Source organism: Delphinus delphis, chromosome 5 (genome assembly GCF_949987515.2).
Source record: "Delphinus delphis chromosome 5, mDelDel1.2, whole genome shotgun sequence".
Taxonomy (NCBI): Eukaryota; Metazoa; Chordata; class Mammalia; order Artiodactyla; family Delphinidae; genus Delphinus; species Delphinus delphis.
Genome location: NC_082687.1, coordinates 90368117 through 90384088, shown reverse-complemented (window position 1 = coordinate 90384088; position 15972 = coordinate 90368117). Strand labels below are relative to the sequence as shown.

Sequence of the window (15972 nt, the reverse complement as noted above, 5' to 3'; positions counted from 1 at the left end):
CAGATGCTGCTGCATCTCTCTTACTTCTCCTTCAGTACTTCTCAGTTTCATGTTACTTTATAATCAAAACCTGAATGAGAAAACACTTTCAAAGTGAAAGAGAAAATGCTTCGTATTTTAATTACTCCTTCAAGCTTTCTTTGAAAGGTGACTACAAAACAATAGAATGTGAACTTATAGAAACCAGACTCAGACTTACAGAAATCAAACATCTATTTGTGAAGAGAGTCCTAAACTATCAACACTAACTTTAAGCCCAAAAGGACAGATGACTGATACAAACACAGCTGAGTCTTTGCTAGTGTAGACTTTACCCACTGTCAGCTGGGCTGAGTAACACACACATTAATCCTTCTGCCCTGCCAGATAATCTACTTACTCCTCTGCCTGTTTGGGACACTAGGTGATGTATCCTAAGTTGAGGAGCAAAGAGAAAACTAAGACACAGAATTGAGGAAAACCTACTCTAATTCAAGCTTGCTTCAAGACCATTTCCAGTGGTAGACGCTCTTTTGTCTTTTTAAGAAAATAATACTTCACCTAAAGTAAAATATATCACGTTTCAAGATTATTTGGTGCTTTGATAAAATACTGTCTAGATGAGCTGGAGGCAGAAATCAGAATGCAGGCGTCCTCACTCCCAGGCTAGCCTCAAGCCATTGCTGGGAAATGTCCTTCACAGTCATCAGTAATCCCTTATGCTCTGAATGCATGTATACATACTCCAGGATGTTAGTATCTTATAATAACCACAATATGAAATAAAAACTAGCATGGCTAATTTCATAATTATCAACTCAGGAATCAGATTCACTTAAATGACTCATTAATAAAAAGATCTGTTCCTACACATTAATAACTGGTTATTCTACCAAAGATTAATAGACATGTAAAATGGTAAATAACACAAGACATTAACACTGAAGATATTTGGGTCAATACTGTCACTTGCAGCAACTAAACTGAAATTATCACCATTACTCTAAATTCAAAAGGAGTCTAAAAATTATGATGTGTAGTGGGATAAGGCACTAGATGGCAAAGAAGGAAAACCTCTCACTGTTCACTGTGCATCTTTGGGCAAAACGAGTCACGCTTTCTGGGTTGAGAGTTGGACTGCATACACCCAAGATGTTTCCAAATTTTAAGGTCAAGGTCTAGTTGAATGGATTTGCTTACAAAGTTTACTGAAAATTCCTATGCCAAATTCAATCCCATACATTTCACTTCGTAGTAACTCAATTTCCCTTTAAACTCAGAATTACACCAAAAGTCGCCTCTTACTTAAAGACAGCAATTATGTCAAAAGTTTTAAAAAAACAATCTTCATTTGAGCTTAACTACGCATAGGGAAAAATGAGAATACTTAAGTGTTTATGCATAACGTTAACGACTGCCGTACCATTAAAACCGCATAGTTACTAAGGGAGTAGCACTGAATGGTGGTGATATTTTCATCTGAGCAGAGTATACGGCACCCATCTGACGTCCAGCCTCCTTGTCCGTTCAGCAAATCAAAATCCCACTGGGCGGCCACAGGATCTGCTCCGTTCGCAATTCGACGCAGTGTCACATTAACAGGGATGTGGTGGGTATCGATGTTCACACCATCTGGAGGATATGGGAAATAAAAATATTTCTGAAACAAACTTCATAAACAATTAAATGTCAACTTATCCACGAATGGGAACTCTGCAAATACCTTTTCTTCACTAGTGACTCATTAAAATGAGAAGGAACAAAAATAAGCATCTTTAGGGACAGGGCATGATAAAGTCGTATTGTCCAGTGACTACAGGATGACATATGCCACAGACAAACCTATTTTGGTGAGAATCACTGGGGTAACCACTGTACGCCGTTTTCCATCATCGGCCAAATTCGTCGAATTCCCGGTGGCTGGAAAAAGCTTTCCATTGCGGAATGCGATGAGTTGAAGCTTATAGAGAGAGTCATCACTTGGTCTGACTTCTCTTTTTTGCTTTGGCGAGAAAAGGGAAGGAGGAAGCTGAATAGAAGCCTCTACAATAGTATTCTGAAAATATATTAAAAAAAAAAAAAAAACAGAAACAAAGAAGAGTTGTCATATTAGTAGGTAAAAACCAGGAGTATTTTAGATAGTTATGAATGTTGTCTAGTTATATGCTGAATATAGTTTTTAAAGGTAGGTATGTGAAATTTAATAGTTAGAACAATTTATCCGTTAAGTAAACATCATATAATAGCATAGAACAAAATAAGTAGAAAATGAAGAGAAAAGCAAACTCTATTTCAGAGCGCTAAAGTAGTGAACAAGGGATTATTTAAAGCTATAAAGTGAATTTTCCCGATGATGTACATTGCTGAAGTAGATAGCATTAAACAGAACAGGGATCCCAGTGACCACTCTTCACATGAATTTTACAATGACAAAATATGGTAAATGAGCACAAAGGGAGCATATCACAAATGTGAGTATAATTAATTTGGGCTTCTGAAACTTTAAGGTGATTTATGATGGATTCCAACTGTCAAACGACAGAAGAAAGAAATTATACACAAACATAATAGAAGTTTAGATTCAGCAAACTTATTTTAGCAGAAGACTAAGAAACACATCACGTTTAGGAAAACACAGTAACGAAGAGGAACAAGTGAAAATTCTAGCTGGGCACTGAGTGTTCTTCAGATTTCTTTATTAGGGATTTTAAAATTATAAATTATTCAGCATTTCATAAAAAATGAATCTGTACACCAGGGAGGCAAATAATTATCTAAAAACGTCCTTATTTTAAAGACATCACAAAGCCGCTTTCTTGGCACTCACTTCTCTCTCCAATCCAACATACACGATGCCAACAGAATTTCCTCTTCAACAAATCTGTTGTTATTTCAGTTCAAATAACACCTTGGTTCCCAAATGTTTAGAAACTATGGCCAAAAAATCCTAAGTATGCCATATAATTTGGCTAATTTCCTTGTCCCAAATTCATCCCCTAACTCTCCCTACACCACAAGACTGGGCCACACTGAGTTTATCACTTTTTGAAATCTCCTTCTTTTTAAATGCCACTGTGCACGTGTCAGCATCTCCGGCTGAAATGCTCCATGGTTCTTTTATTTGGTAAGCTCACACAGGTCAGATTTGATTTTCAGTAAGTGAATTCTGCTGGCAATGCAAAGGACAGAGGATCGGGACGAGAAAGGCTGGCAGCCAAGAGAAGGACGCTGCAAAGTTCTATAAATAGGGCTTTTGGTTGGGGGGGATGATCAATTACACGACTCGTCCAGATACTGCTTTTACAGGTAGGTGCTCCCTCCTCTAGACTCATGCAGCATTCTGTACACAGCTCCATGATAAGTAATACTTAAAAGTAGCACTGTGGATCTCACTGTCTGCTCCTCTTAACTAGAGTAAGAGAATTTTTGAATGCAGATAATCTCATTTATTTTTGGATAGCCTATGTTAATAATAGTTCCTGGCAGAGTATTTGATAAAATAGCCCATTGTTTATGAAATTAATGAAAAGTCTGTGTGGCATTTTTTTAAAAGGTTCTACTGAAGCAAATGATTGACTTCAGATTTAGTTTTTAACTGCCGTGCTTAGAACAATGTTGTAACACAGCAAATAACCATAAATATCTGTTGGAAAAAAGTATTTCAGAAGTTTGAATATTGACAGTTGAATATTACTTTTAAGTTGAGGATGCCAAGAAAATATTCAGTAGAAATATTTCACCTAAGAAAACATATGAAAAGGTTTCTACTATTCTTACAAATATAACTTGACAGGAAAACAAAGTTTATTATAAATTCATTCACTAATATAGTATATTTCTATCAAGCATATAAATTTCTCCTAAGTATATAAGGATGCATGTAAAAAAGGAAAAACATCAGTAGACTGATTTAATTAGAAGGTCAAAATCCTGAGGAACAGACATTTATTAAGATAAATGTCTGTTTATATTTATCAAACATACCAGACATTTATTAAGCTTAAGTACTTTAAAATTCATAAAATAATTCTGTTGTGAACACAAAATAACTTGAAAACAAAGTGTAGCTCTCTGGAAAAGTTTTATAATAAATCAAATTAATTTAAAAAAAGAGGTCATACTTTACTTTCTAAAAGAGCAGAAAAAGGAAATGACAACTATACTTTCTAGAAGTATAAGCTTTTTTCTACACAAATTTAAACTTGTAAAACCATCCCGACAACAACAAATGAAAAACCTCAGGTGTACTGAGATTCCTGAGAGATGAGAGCTAAAAATTCAAGGCTGTTAGACACTTAGATTTCTAAAACATCTTTTAAAGTCCAATAAAGGATATTACTAAATAATAATTATAGGTCCCCTGGGGTGGCCTGGGGTGCTGGAAAAGCAAACTTCACCTATATCAATAATATTTAATTTTTATAGTAAAAAAGTAACACCTGCATATTTAATCTCCTTAAAAGAAGTACTGATCATTTATTCCAGAAAGGTTGTACATGTAATGAAAAAAATCACTAAGGAACACATCTGTCACATTTACTGTGACTATACTTTTTGCCAGTTAGCCTTAAGACAAGAACACAAAGGTAATAATTTCATTTAACCATATATTCATTTTTGAACATATGGATTACAGCAATGGAAATAGATATAAAACATACAAATTATAGCTAATAAATCAGAAAAATCTCTCCTAAAAACCTCTGGGGAACCCTCGTACACTGTTGGTGGGAATGTAAGTTGGTGCAGCCACTACGGAAAACAGTATGGAGGTTTCTTAAAAAACTAAACATAGAGCTGCCAAATGATCCAGCAACCCCACTCCTGGGCATATATCTGACAAAATTGTAATTCAAAAAGACAACCTGCACCCCTATGTTCATATTCATAGCAGCACTATTCACAAGAGCCAAGATATGGAAACAACCTAAATGTTCTTCGACCGATGAATGAAGAAAGATGTGGTACATATATACGATGGAATACTACTCAGTCATAAAAAAGAATGCAGCAGTATGGATGGAACTAGAGATTATCACACAAGAAGGAAGTCAGAAAGAGAAAGACAAATACCATATGATATCACTTATATGTGGAATCTAAAATATGACACAAATGAACTTATCTATGAAGCAGAAACATAGAGAACATACTTGTGGTTGCCAAGGAGGAGGGGGAGTGGGGAGGGATGGACTGGGAGTTTGGGGTTAGCAGAAGCAAACCGTCATATATAGAATAGATAAACAACAAGGTCCTACTGTAAAGCACAAGGAACTACATTCAATAACCTGTAATAAACCATAATGGAAAAGAATATAAAAAAGAATGTATATACAGGTATAACTGAATCATTTTGCTGTACAGCAAAAATTAACATAACATTGTAAATCAACTATATTTCAATTAAAAAAAAAAACTTTCGGAAAGACATGTTTTTGGTGTCTAACATCTATTATTGAAGACCATATGCCACCCATAGGGAGAGGAACATGGGATCTGAAAGAAGAAACCAGAATTTGGATCCCAGCTTCACCATGTGTAGCTGCTTAACACTGCACAATTTTGTCTGCCCTGTGAGTTGCATCTGTCACGTGCAGCTAATGATCTTCCTAACAAATGATTATGAGGACCAAAGGAGATCATGACCATGACAAGCACAAAAGGCTATGGAACTGGGGGTAGTATTTTTATTATTATTTCAGGCATACCTCGTTTTATTGCACTTCACAGATAACTGCATTTTGGGGGGCAGGAGGTGGGTTTTTTGTTTTTGTTTTTTTAACAAACTGAAGGTTTGTGGCAACCCTGTGTTGTCAGACAGTTAGCATTTTTTAGCAATAAAGTATTTTTTAATTTAAGGTTTGTACACTGTATTTTAGGCATAATGCAACTGCACACTTAATAGACTACAGTATAGTATAAACATAACTTTTACATGCACTGGGAAACCACAAACTTGTATGACTCGCTTTATTACAATATTTGCTTTACTACAGTTATCTGGAACCGAACCTGCAATATCTCCGAGGTCTGCCTGTACTGCCACAGCGTGGCAGGTCGTTCGTTATCTGGAGGCTGGGGAGAGAGAAAGATGCCTTAAAGTAATTGACTTACCAACAATCATCTAAAACCTCATCCTGTTTTGACTTTTACAACTCAGCTTTAGTTTTAACTTCAATACTAAAAAATTGACAAACTATACACACATGAAATAATGTTATCATAGAGCTCTAATCATGAATTTATTTGCTGAATTCATGCATATTTTCTTATTTAGAATGACACTAAGAAGAAAATGATAAGTATCATAACAGATGTTAACTCAAATATTTTCACTAGATTTTAACATCATTCCTTATGAAATAATCTGCACTTCTGACACTACATAATTAATAAATCAAAATTTTCTGAAATCCTAATTTTGTTTAAGTCTCTAGAATTCTAACAATAAAATTAGAATGGGTCAAAGAGCCAGCTGATTAAAAACAGTAATTTGTTCATGTCTCCTTGACTATTGACTCACTAGATTTTAAACAGATAGATGTTATGATACATCCTAATTATTTTCTTGTGTATAATTAGTTATTAACTTCATTCCACCTTTTGATTATCTCACTGCTGAAGATTAACAGGGATTATGTTTGCCTTTAGAATTTTTTGTTAACTGACTTTCTTTGCGAATTAAGTTTGGCTGTTAATTTTTGTTCAACGGCATTTATTGGATGTTTCATTCCTCCATGCATGGCACTGTGCAGAATCTAGAGATATACAATGAAATAAGCCATGGTCCTTGCCCTCAAATATTAAAAATCTAGCAAGGAAAAGACAACAACAATAATAAAACCATAAGAGCTAACATTTATTAAGTGCTAACCCTGTGCCAGGCGCTGCTATAAATGTCTACATATTTGCCTCATTAAACCCTCTCAATAAACCTTTGAGTTTAGTACCACTTCATGATCCCTATGGAACAGAAAGGAACTGACATTCAGAGAGGTTAAAATACTTGCCCAAGTTTGCATAGCTTTTAAGTGGGGGAGCCGAACAGGAACACATTTAGGTAACCATACCCTCTGGCCTCTCACTATAACTCAACTCACCAGCATACCAGCTTCTCATTATTCTAGACAGTGAACAAAGCACTATAGGGCTAACAGGCAATGATGAATTCTGTCTGAGGAAGAGAAGGAAGCTGCCAACCGAATGGAGTCTTAGAAGACAGTAGCAGGGATCTTCCCAAGCAGGGGGGACACTGAGGGCATGAAAAAGGGCACATATGAAGGCAGGAACTGTGACGATGTATACGACTGGCTTGGAAATGAAAAGGACTTCAGGTGGGCTTAAAGCCCTAGATGGGATGAGAGAAATATGGGATGCATAAAGAAAACGTGATTTCTAAATTCCAGTCAAGAAAAATTTTAAAGAACCAATTCTTTCTGGCTACATTAACAGCTGAATTCAAAACACCAACAGCTACTAAAAGCTCTTAGCAGTTAATCGAAAATAGGTAATATTTTGGATGCTAACAAATCTGAATTATGGTAGCAACAGTGGAAGGAAGCATTTGGTTAGGAAAAAAATTAGATTAGGTGCTGTAAGGGTCAGATGACAGGTAATTCAATCTCCAACTGGCTGAATGACTGAGACCAGGCACTGGATTTCATCAATGAATCAAGCACTAGCTCTGACCTCGAGTAACCCTCAGTCCGACGCAGGAGTTGTAAGAAACCCATTTGGCTCCTGTGTGTAACATGCAATACCAGAGATGAGCAGAGTGTTATGGGCAAAGCGAGGAAGAGAGATTAAGATGAGGATGGAAGAGATGAGGACAGACCAAATGGTATTAGGTAAGATTCTTGAAGTTGACATTTCTTCTGTGTGTTATCATAAAACCAAGGAGCTGGGGAGGGGAGAGGAGAAGCAGGGTTTCTAGTAGAAGACTGAGCATGAGCCTGGCCTAAGAATGGCCAGTACTTGGAAGAGACAACAAGGGAAGTTTTCTGCTACTAGACAAGGGCAGATAAATGAGGAAGTTAACTGACAGCCAGCCTCCAGAGGGACATCAAGCCTCCAAGGGACACCATTTATCGTGGGATCTGCAAGGTCCAATTCCACGTCGGGTCGATGCAGGGATAATGTTCACAATATAAACAATCTGAGCAGCTTCCTCAGAGGGGAAGTCTCGTACAGGACCTCTGCTCTGTAGGTACCAGCCCTTCAGTTGCTAAAGGGTGGACAGACGGGGTCGTGTTCCTGAAAGAAGGACCAGGATGCCAGCTGAGGAGACTCAGGGGACTGGGGCAGCAGCTACTCGCTAAAGGGTAAGGAAGTACGTCAATATTTTACTAACTGGTATGGTTGGATTGGTACGTGTTGGCTGAAGACTGCCTTAGGCAGACCAATCTGTATGAAAAGGATGAATTTTTAAGAAGAGCCTGGAGACACAGAGACTAAATAGGAGCTCACGATGGCGTGGGCAATGCAAAACGGAAGTCCAATCTGGGCTGTGAAGGTAATACAGACAGGACAATAGAGATTCAAGAAATATGTAGAAGGCAACTCAAGCTAGGCTCCTACTGCTAAGGACTGTCTTTTTATGGGTTTAACTTCTTACGCTAGCATGTTCTCCCATCCAAGGGTAATGCAATTATGAGATGTTCAAGGTGTCTAGTTAGTATATTCAAGGCATTAAAAAAAAAAAACAGGCAAAAAGAGTAAAAATTGCCATAGTGTACAGTCTACAATGTAAAAGTTTCCTGTTAAAATGCTAAGGCATTTGGTACTCTCAACATTAAAATTTTTAACGAATTTTGTGTCATGAAGGATATGTTCTGTTTTCACTAGGTTTAAGCATGTCCATCTATAAAGCATGAATAATAATGTGATGTGTCCCTGGTTTCTGGCCACCAAGATGATCTTAAAATGATAGAACAGTAAGAAATTAACAAATTTGAGAGTATTCATTTAAAGCTTTCTACTTCAGCAGGTAGAAACTCTCCTTACCCAAAGGGATAGGTTGTAAACTTGATGAAATGTTGGGTTTCATCATTTTTAATTTCTCTCAGACGATCATCTTAGATAGAAGGGTTCATCAATTTTAAATATTCCTAAAAGACATACACTTCTCATGGGCTTGTGTGTGATGCTGTTTTGATGCCTTTCGTGGTATGTTTTTACCAATAAAAAATACTCTAAGGAAAGGAGCAGGCATTAAGGAGTAGCATCGCTCGGTGCGTCAAATACTCTCATACAGCCAAGAGCAACAAATCTTGCCAATTTTCGTCTGAATATATGGTGTCAAGTAAATATGTTATCATTAGACATTCTGACATAGTTGAGATTGTCTTGGGCAGTGGGGGAAGTTGGACTATTATTAAATTAGGCAAACTGGCTCTCCTTATGGAGGTCACCAGGGTCAAATATGACAAAATATATTAATTCTTCATTCATTCATTCATTCAATATTTGAGCCTCCACAGTGTACCAAGATACCTAACACCTACTTCATTGATTATTCTGCAGGCATAAAATGACTGGAATACTGTTTGCGACATAATTCAGGAACAAATCAGAAACACAGAAAGCACTGTGTAATTATAAACTACCAAAAACATAGTTCCACGTGGCCACACAAAGCTCAACAAAAAATTGTGACTCCAGGGTGTTGAAATTGTACTTTCACCGTTTGCTTCAATGCAGTTTAATGAAACACGCCTGAACCGCAAATTTTAAAAATCAATAAAAATGCTTTTAATTTTGCGTACTGCAATGAAACACACAATTTGTGAACACATGTCACACGCTTGCACTTCTGTGCTAAAAATCTTGATCTACAGCTTGCCTGATTAAATGGCCTGGATTTTCCCATTAGGCCCAGGAGGCACAGAGCCAAGGGCACACAATACTATTAGGAGGTCTACGAAAACGTTTTTCTTTAAAATCAGAAGCACAAAAATGAATGTTAAAGGCAAAGAAAATGTCTTAATATGTAATATTAATATATTCATCTTTTTACCACTGCAGTTGTAAAATATAATTTTGACATATTTGTGTGGAGAAAGGAGTCCAGAGGGCAAAAATGTCTAGGCCCATGAAAATCAGGATGTGTCCCTTCTTGGTCTAAGTTTCTTTCAAAACAACAGCAAAGGCAATACCAATATCCCCTCCCTCCAAATAACTTTTAGTATGGTTATCTTTGCAAAGCAAAACATTCTGAGTACAGTCATCCTCCACATCCACAGAGGACTGACTCCAGGACCCCCTTGGATACCAAAACCTACGGATGCTCAAGTCTCTCACGTTAACATGCCATAACAGCTGCATATAACTAAGCACACCTTCCAGTATACTTACTTTAAATCATCTCTAGATTACTTATAATACCTAACGCAGATGCGATGTAAATAACTGAAAATACAATGTAAATCCTATGTAAATAGTTGCCAGCATGCAGCAAATTTAAGTTTTGCTGTTTGGAACTTTCTGGGATTTTTTTTTTTTTTTGACTGAATATTTTCAATCTGCAGTTGGTCGAATCCGCAGATGCAGAACCTACCTATACGGAGGGTCGACTGTATTCTAATCTAACTGTAGAGCCTTAAATGATGACAGAATATAACGTACCTTCAGAGCCAGACTTGAAAACGTATTTGAAACGTTGCACTTAAAGCTCAGCTGTTTATCCAGGTTTCCATCCGGATCCCGCCTCCCAAAGTCAGAAAAGCCTGTCCGGTCAGTAGCTGCCACTTTCTGGAACACGGTACATGTCATCCCAGTGAAGCCAGCAGCCTTGATGACATAAGCCTCCAGAGCAATATTGGGTGAATACTTCAAAAGTCAATCAAACAGGAGTTATAAAAGATTTATAAGATGGGAAAAAAGCACTTTCAAAGAGTTTCAAACACAAAACACTATACATAAGCTAGAAGAGAAAGCTCACATTCTTACTAAACAAAGACACTGTAGATAACTGGCAGAATGAAAAAAGATGCTGGAAACAAAAGGATGTCCTAAAATAGAAAGATACCCATGCAGAGGAAAAGAGCAAGTCCCAAAGTATGGAAGATCAGATACAAATGAGAGGTCAGTTTACAATAATTTGAAGAGTACACTGCAGGAAACTATGAGCTGAAGATGGAAGTGTCTTACTAAAAGAAAAAAAAAAAAAAACCCCACCAAGCTAGAAAAATCAGTAGACACCCTTAATGATCATAATACACTTAAAAGTCGCTTCATTCAACACTTCATGCCATCTTCACTTTTTTCTTTCATGGGGACAACAACTCTCAGCATTAAGTTTCACCAATAAAATCTTTATACAGAGTCGCTCCAAAGCTGTTTCATCAGAAAAGGAAGGGAGGTGCTAGGCCAGACAGAAATGAACAGATTTTAAAAGCAAATTAGGCCAGAAAATCACCTAAAAAAGATGGCACGGGCCCCAACAATTTTAAGGAATGCAAGAGTGAGACTGAACTCGAGGGTCCACCAAAATGTACGGCCTGCCGAGACAAACAGCCACCAAGCCCATGTCCGGAGGACCGCTGCCACCCCTCCCTCTGTGAGAACCACGACAGAGAGGGCATGAGAAGTGACAGGCTGACGGGTCTCTTTCACATCCATCAAGATGACAGCATGTGCTGTAAATATCAGGGACAAGATGACATCTCCCTCCTTCAACGATGATTCATTCTATGCCTACTATAGAGGGAAGGCATCATTCTAAGTACCATATGTGGACGAAGTCCTCTTTTAAAAAATTTTTTTAAACATAGGACTTCCATGCAAGGCATCTAAAATCTATTGGGAAAATTAAAATTTTAAAATATAAGAAGGCAGAATTTTCCAAGTACCATATGCACAGTAGAAAATAACTGGTGGCTTCCTAAATTTTTAAGACTAAGGAATCTTTGCATTAGCTTTTGTCCCACAGATGACACATTGCAAAAAATCTTACTAAATTCAATTATATTTAGCAAATTATATTAGAAATTTTTTTGTCAATCAAAGACATATATAATCATGATAAACATGTGAAACCTCAGTTGAAAGAAAGAAAACTGCCATTTTGAGATGGCCTTGAAGCCATATCGTAAGTAGATATATAGTTTCTCAGAAACCTTTTTATACTTTGAAATGCTGTGCAAATACCCACTATACTGCCCCCTATTATATCCTTGGGTTCTCGGAAGAACGAAGGAAGTTCTCTGTGCTGAGTAATAAGCAAGGCTGAAGCACAGGATTGAAAATGGATCTAACTGACCTGGAGGACCAAGTGTGGCCCTAAAACTGGGAAGCTCATTTCAAGTAAGATCATATGCCTGAGAGGGCAACTACCCTGAACTATGTTGTCAAGATAGGAGCCATGGGCTTCCCTGGTGGCGTAGTGGTTGAGAGTCCGCCTGCCAATGCAGGGGACACGGGTTCGTGCCCCGGTCCGGGAGGATCCCACATGCCGCAGAGCGGCTGGACCCGTGAGCCATGGCCACTGAGCGCCTGCGGGTCCGGAGCCTGTGCTCCGCGACGGGAGAGGCCACGGCAGTGAGAGGCCCGTGTACCGCAAAAAAAAAAAAAAAAAAAGATAGGAGTCATGCTAAGCCTCCATTTTGTTTATTATTCAGGAAAGTAGTCCTAAACTTAACTGAGCAAAAGGACCAATAAAACCCAGTCTCATCAAAAAGGTTCCACTGATCAATGGAAAGACAGCAATCTTGAATTGTGTAAAATCATAGGAGGAGGTATAGAACATTCGATGAATCCATTAAAATAGTTAGAAAATGAAAATCATGGGCCAGATCAGAATATGACTGCTAAAAGAATAAAGCATTATTTATTATATTTACGTTTGTCATATTTACCACACTTTAGAACAAAAAAAGGAAGCAGTATACCAAGAAATTTAGGACAAATAAAACAATACTATTTAATGGAGTGACTATTACATATAAATAACTCATTATCCCAAGAGTGAAATTGACTGAAAAATGCCCATATGTTCAGAAGGGTTGGGGATTGGAATCCTTGTTCCCTTTTGAAATTGAAACCTGGGCAAGAAATCAAGCACTGTTTCAAAACATCCTTCAGGGACGGGAACAGAATACCAGCTAGGGTGGACAGTGGGTATGTGACAGGAGGGCAATTCTATAGTGCTGTTATTTGTGTTGTAGCAAGTTTTGGAGGATGAGACAGTGCTAACCGTTCAAATTACAAATTAAGATAGCACTTTCCAGTTACCAAGGACACAGACTATTCAGAGGCAAAATTCTCTCTTAAAATGTCTAAGAACAGGAAAGTCTGTAATAATCAGCAATAACAAAATACCCCATAATGGGGAACAGACTTATCTCTTTTGAGCTAGAGCTGCTTTACATGTACCTTTTCCTTAGAATTCTAGGCTAACGTTGCACTTACTGTTGAATAAACGTGAGCTCCGTTTGCTAGCCGGTACGTGGCGATGCGCTGCAGACACTGAACGATCCTACTGCAGGCTTTAGCTTCCCTCTGCGCCAGCCCCAGGACACGATCGTCAGCCAACATGATGTTACTTGCAATGTCAACCATCACATCACCGAGCTAGCAGGCGTGCAGGAGAGAAAAGGAAGCTCTTTAAAGCCAACGCAGGCGGCTTAACATCATCAAAATCCTAATGAGACACCAAGATGGGCCTTCAGTCTACATTTTCACGTGAAAACCCAACAGGCATTTGACTTGCTTCTCATTAAAACATCTCCAGATGGGAAGAGCACAGTCAGTTATAACCATTTGGTAATATTTAGCTCAAAACAGTACACGTAAGCAACCATCAAATCATTGGTGAAAAGACTGACATGCAGTACTCAAACCGATGAAGGACAGGGGCGAGGGGGAGAAAGGCGATTAAATTAATCAAGGGGAGGGAAAAGACATCACATGATTCTCAGAATAAAAAGATCTCGACTCTGTCTGGAAAAATACTTATCTTCCTTTTGCGTGTTACTTAACATTTTTATTAAGAAATATTTGCCACACATTGTCAATCAACTATACTTCAACTTGAAAAAAATTTTTTAATTAAAAAAAAGAAAGAAACTTACACTGGCTCCCTCTTTAGTATCCTGTCATGTTCAAAACTCTAGGTATGTCCAACTACTGCAAGTTCCCCATATGCGCTGGACCATCACACGTGTCTATGCACATGTGGTTCCCTCTACCTCGCATGAGCTGCTTCTTGCTTTCCTCCCAACTCAAGGGATGGTTTAAGACCCAGTGCCATGAAATAAATGGATCCTAAGAAGTGTCCACTTTTCCACCGCTTGTTTCGTTTCATTTACTCAGTTCTTTTCATTAGTTCAGTTCATAATTTACAGACGTAAACATCTGTCGGGCAATGCCAGTGGAATGTCAATTGGCCGTTGTTGATGGTGACTTGTGCGTCCCATATCAGAGAAGTGCACTGAACAGTCCAGGCTAAGGAGGCAGCCTGTTGTCAAAAGGGTTTGCTACTGAGCAAAATATTCACAAGAGGGAGAGCCATGGCAGAAAGAACACAAGCATTCCAGAGGCAGCACCGGAGGATTTACAAACTGGCAGGTCCTCTAGCCAAGAAAGAAGCATCAAAAGCCCCAAAGCCAAGCCAGAAAGCCAAGGCCGTTTCAGCAGACCTTTAGATCATCCCAGAAGATCCCAGCTGAGCTTGTCAACCCTGTTCTGCCTCCAATACTCTTCCCAGAGTGTATAACTGTGACAGCTGAGAGGGGTTTGGAAAAAGGTCAGTCCTTTCCACCCATGGTTCACTTCAGGAACAAGACAAGCCTGCAGAAATCCACCAGATCCCACCCCCGGAGCCTTGGAGTGAAGCAACAGCAGTAAGAACAGGGGAAAGAACAGAACCGCAGATCCTGACCGCGAGCAGGGCAGGCACCTCCCATACCTTCCTTTATTTGTGAAATAAGGATAATAACCATCCTGTCTTTTCTGCATGTTGTAAAGATTAAGTTCCACTAATAACTATAAGACTCCTGGGCTTCCCCAGTGGCGCAGTGGTTGAGAGTCCGCCTGCCGATGCAGGGGACACGGGTTCGTGCCCGGGTCCGGGAAGATCCCACATGCTGCGGAGCGGCTGGGTCCATGAGCCATGGCCACTGAGCCTGCGCGTCCGGAGCCTGTGCTCCGCAATGGCAGAGGCCATAACAGTGAGAGGCCCGCGTACCGCAAAAAAAAAGACTCCTGAAGCCATGCCTGGCACATGGCAGGTACTCAAAACATAGCTCTTCTTGTTATTTTTATTGTTTTTTATTTTCATTTCAATCCCAAAGTAAGTCGATTTGAGGATGACAGGCTCTAGAAGAAGTGTTAAGAGGGGTACATTTTTAAGGTCTATATGTTCATACATATAAAGAGGAACAATACATCCAGCAAAACTGCCACTTCCTCCTCTGGAAAGCCCCACCGCCTCATCCAATTAAAATATAGTTAACTGACTTCATACTGACCTTACCATCCTGTGTCACAATTCTGTCCTTATGTTAATTCCAATGTAAACATCTTGGGGGCAGGGACAGCACAACATCCTATTTATATCCACACCCTTACTCATTAGTGCAATAACTCTTCGTATAAAAGCCAATAGCTGTACAATATCCATTCACTCCCTGACTAAATATTTATTGAGGACCAAGGTGAACTAGACACTGTCCCAAGCAATGGAGATTCAGCAGTTAAAGAAACATAAAAGATCTGTTTTGGAGTTTATACCTAGTAAAGAAAATATATAACAAGTAAATACATTTTTAAAAAGTGACTAGGTTGTGATACCTGCAATAAAGGAAATAAGCAGAGTAGTATATGATAGACAGTAACGGAATATAATTCAAAAACCCTATTCCGATAGACTCACATGTTCTCAAGAGGCGTTTCACCCAAACCCAAGACATTAACAAGATCAAACTCTGTAGAATCCTGAGTCTGTTCACTTGACACAATTTTTGAAAACATCAACACCTCGGAACATATTCCCAA

At 38.6% G+C, this 15972-nt stretch overlaps 1 protein-coding gene across 2 annotated transcripts in view; it reads right to left on the bottom strand.

Moving 5' to 3' along the window:
- The window catches only part of ADGRA3 (adhesion G protein-coupled receptor A3), a 119260-nt gene that overhangs the window by 22781 nt on the left and 80507 nt on the right, over positions 1-15972 (bottom strand). For both annotated transcript variants that reach the window (XM_060012748.1, XM_060012749.1), the window contains exons 11-14: positions 13387-13548; positions 10603-10806; positions 1822-2035; positions 1403-1611 (exon numbers count right to left, since the gene is read on the bottom strand). In XM_060012748.1, the coding sequence (XP_059868731.1) occupies positions 1403-1611; positions 1822-2035; positions 10603-10806; positions 13387-13548 (789 nt within the window). The remainder of the gene's footprint in view (positions 1-1402; positions 1612-1821; positions 2036-10602; positions 10807-13386; positions 13549-15972) is intronic.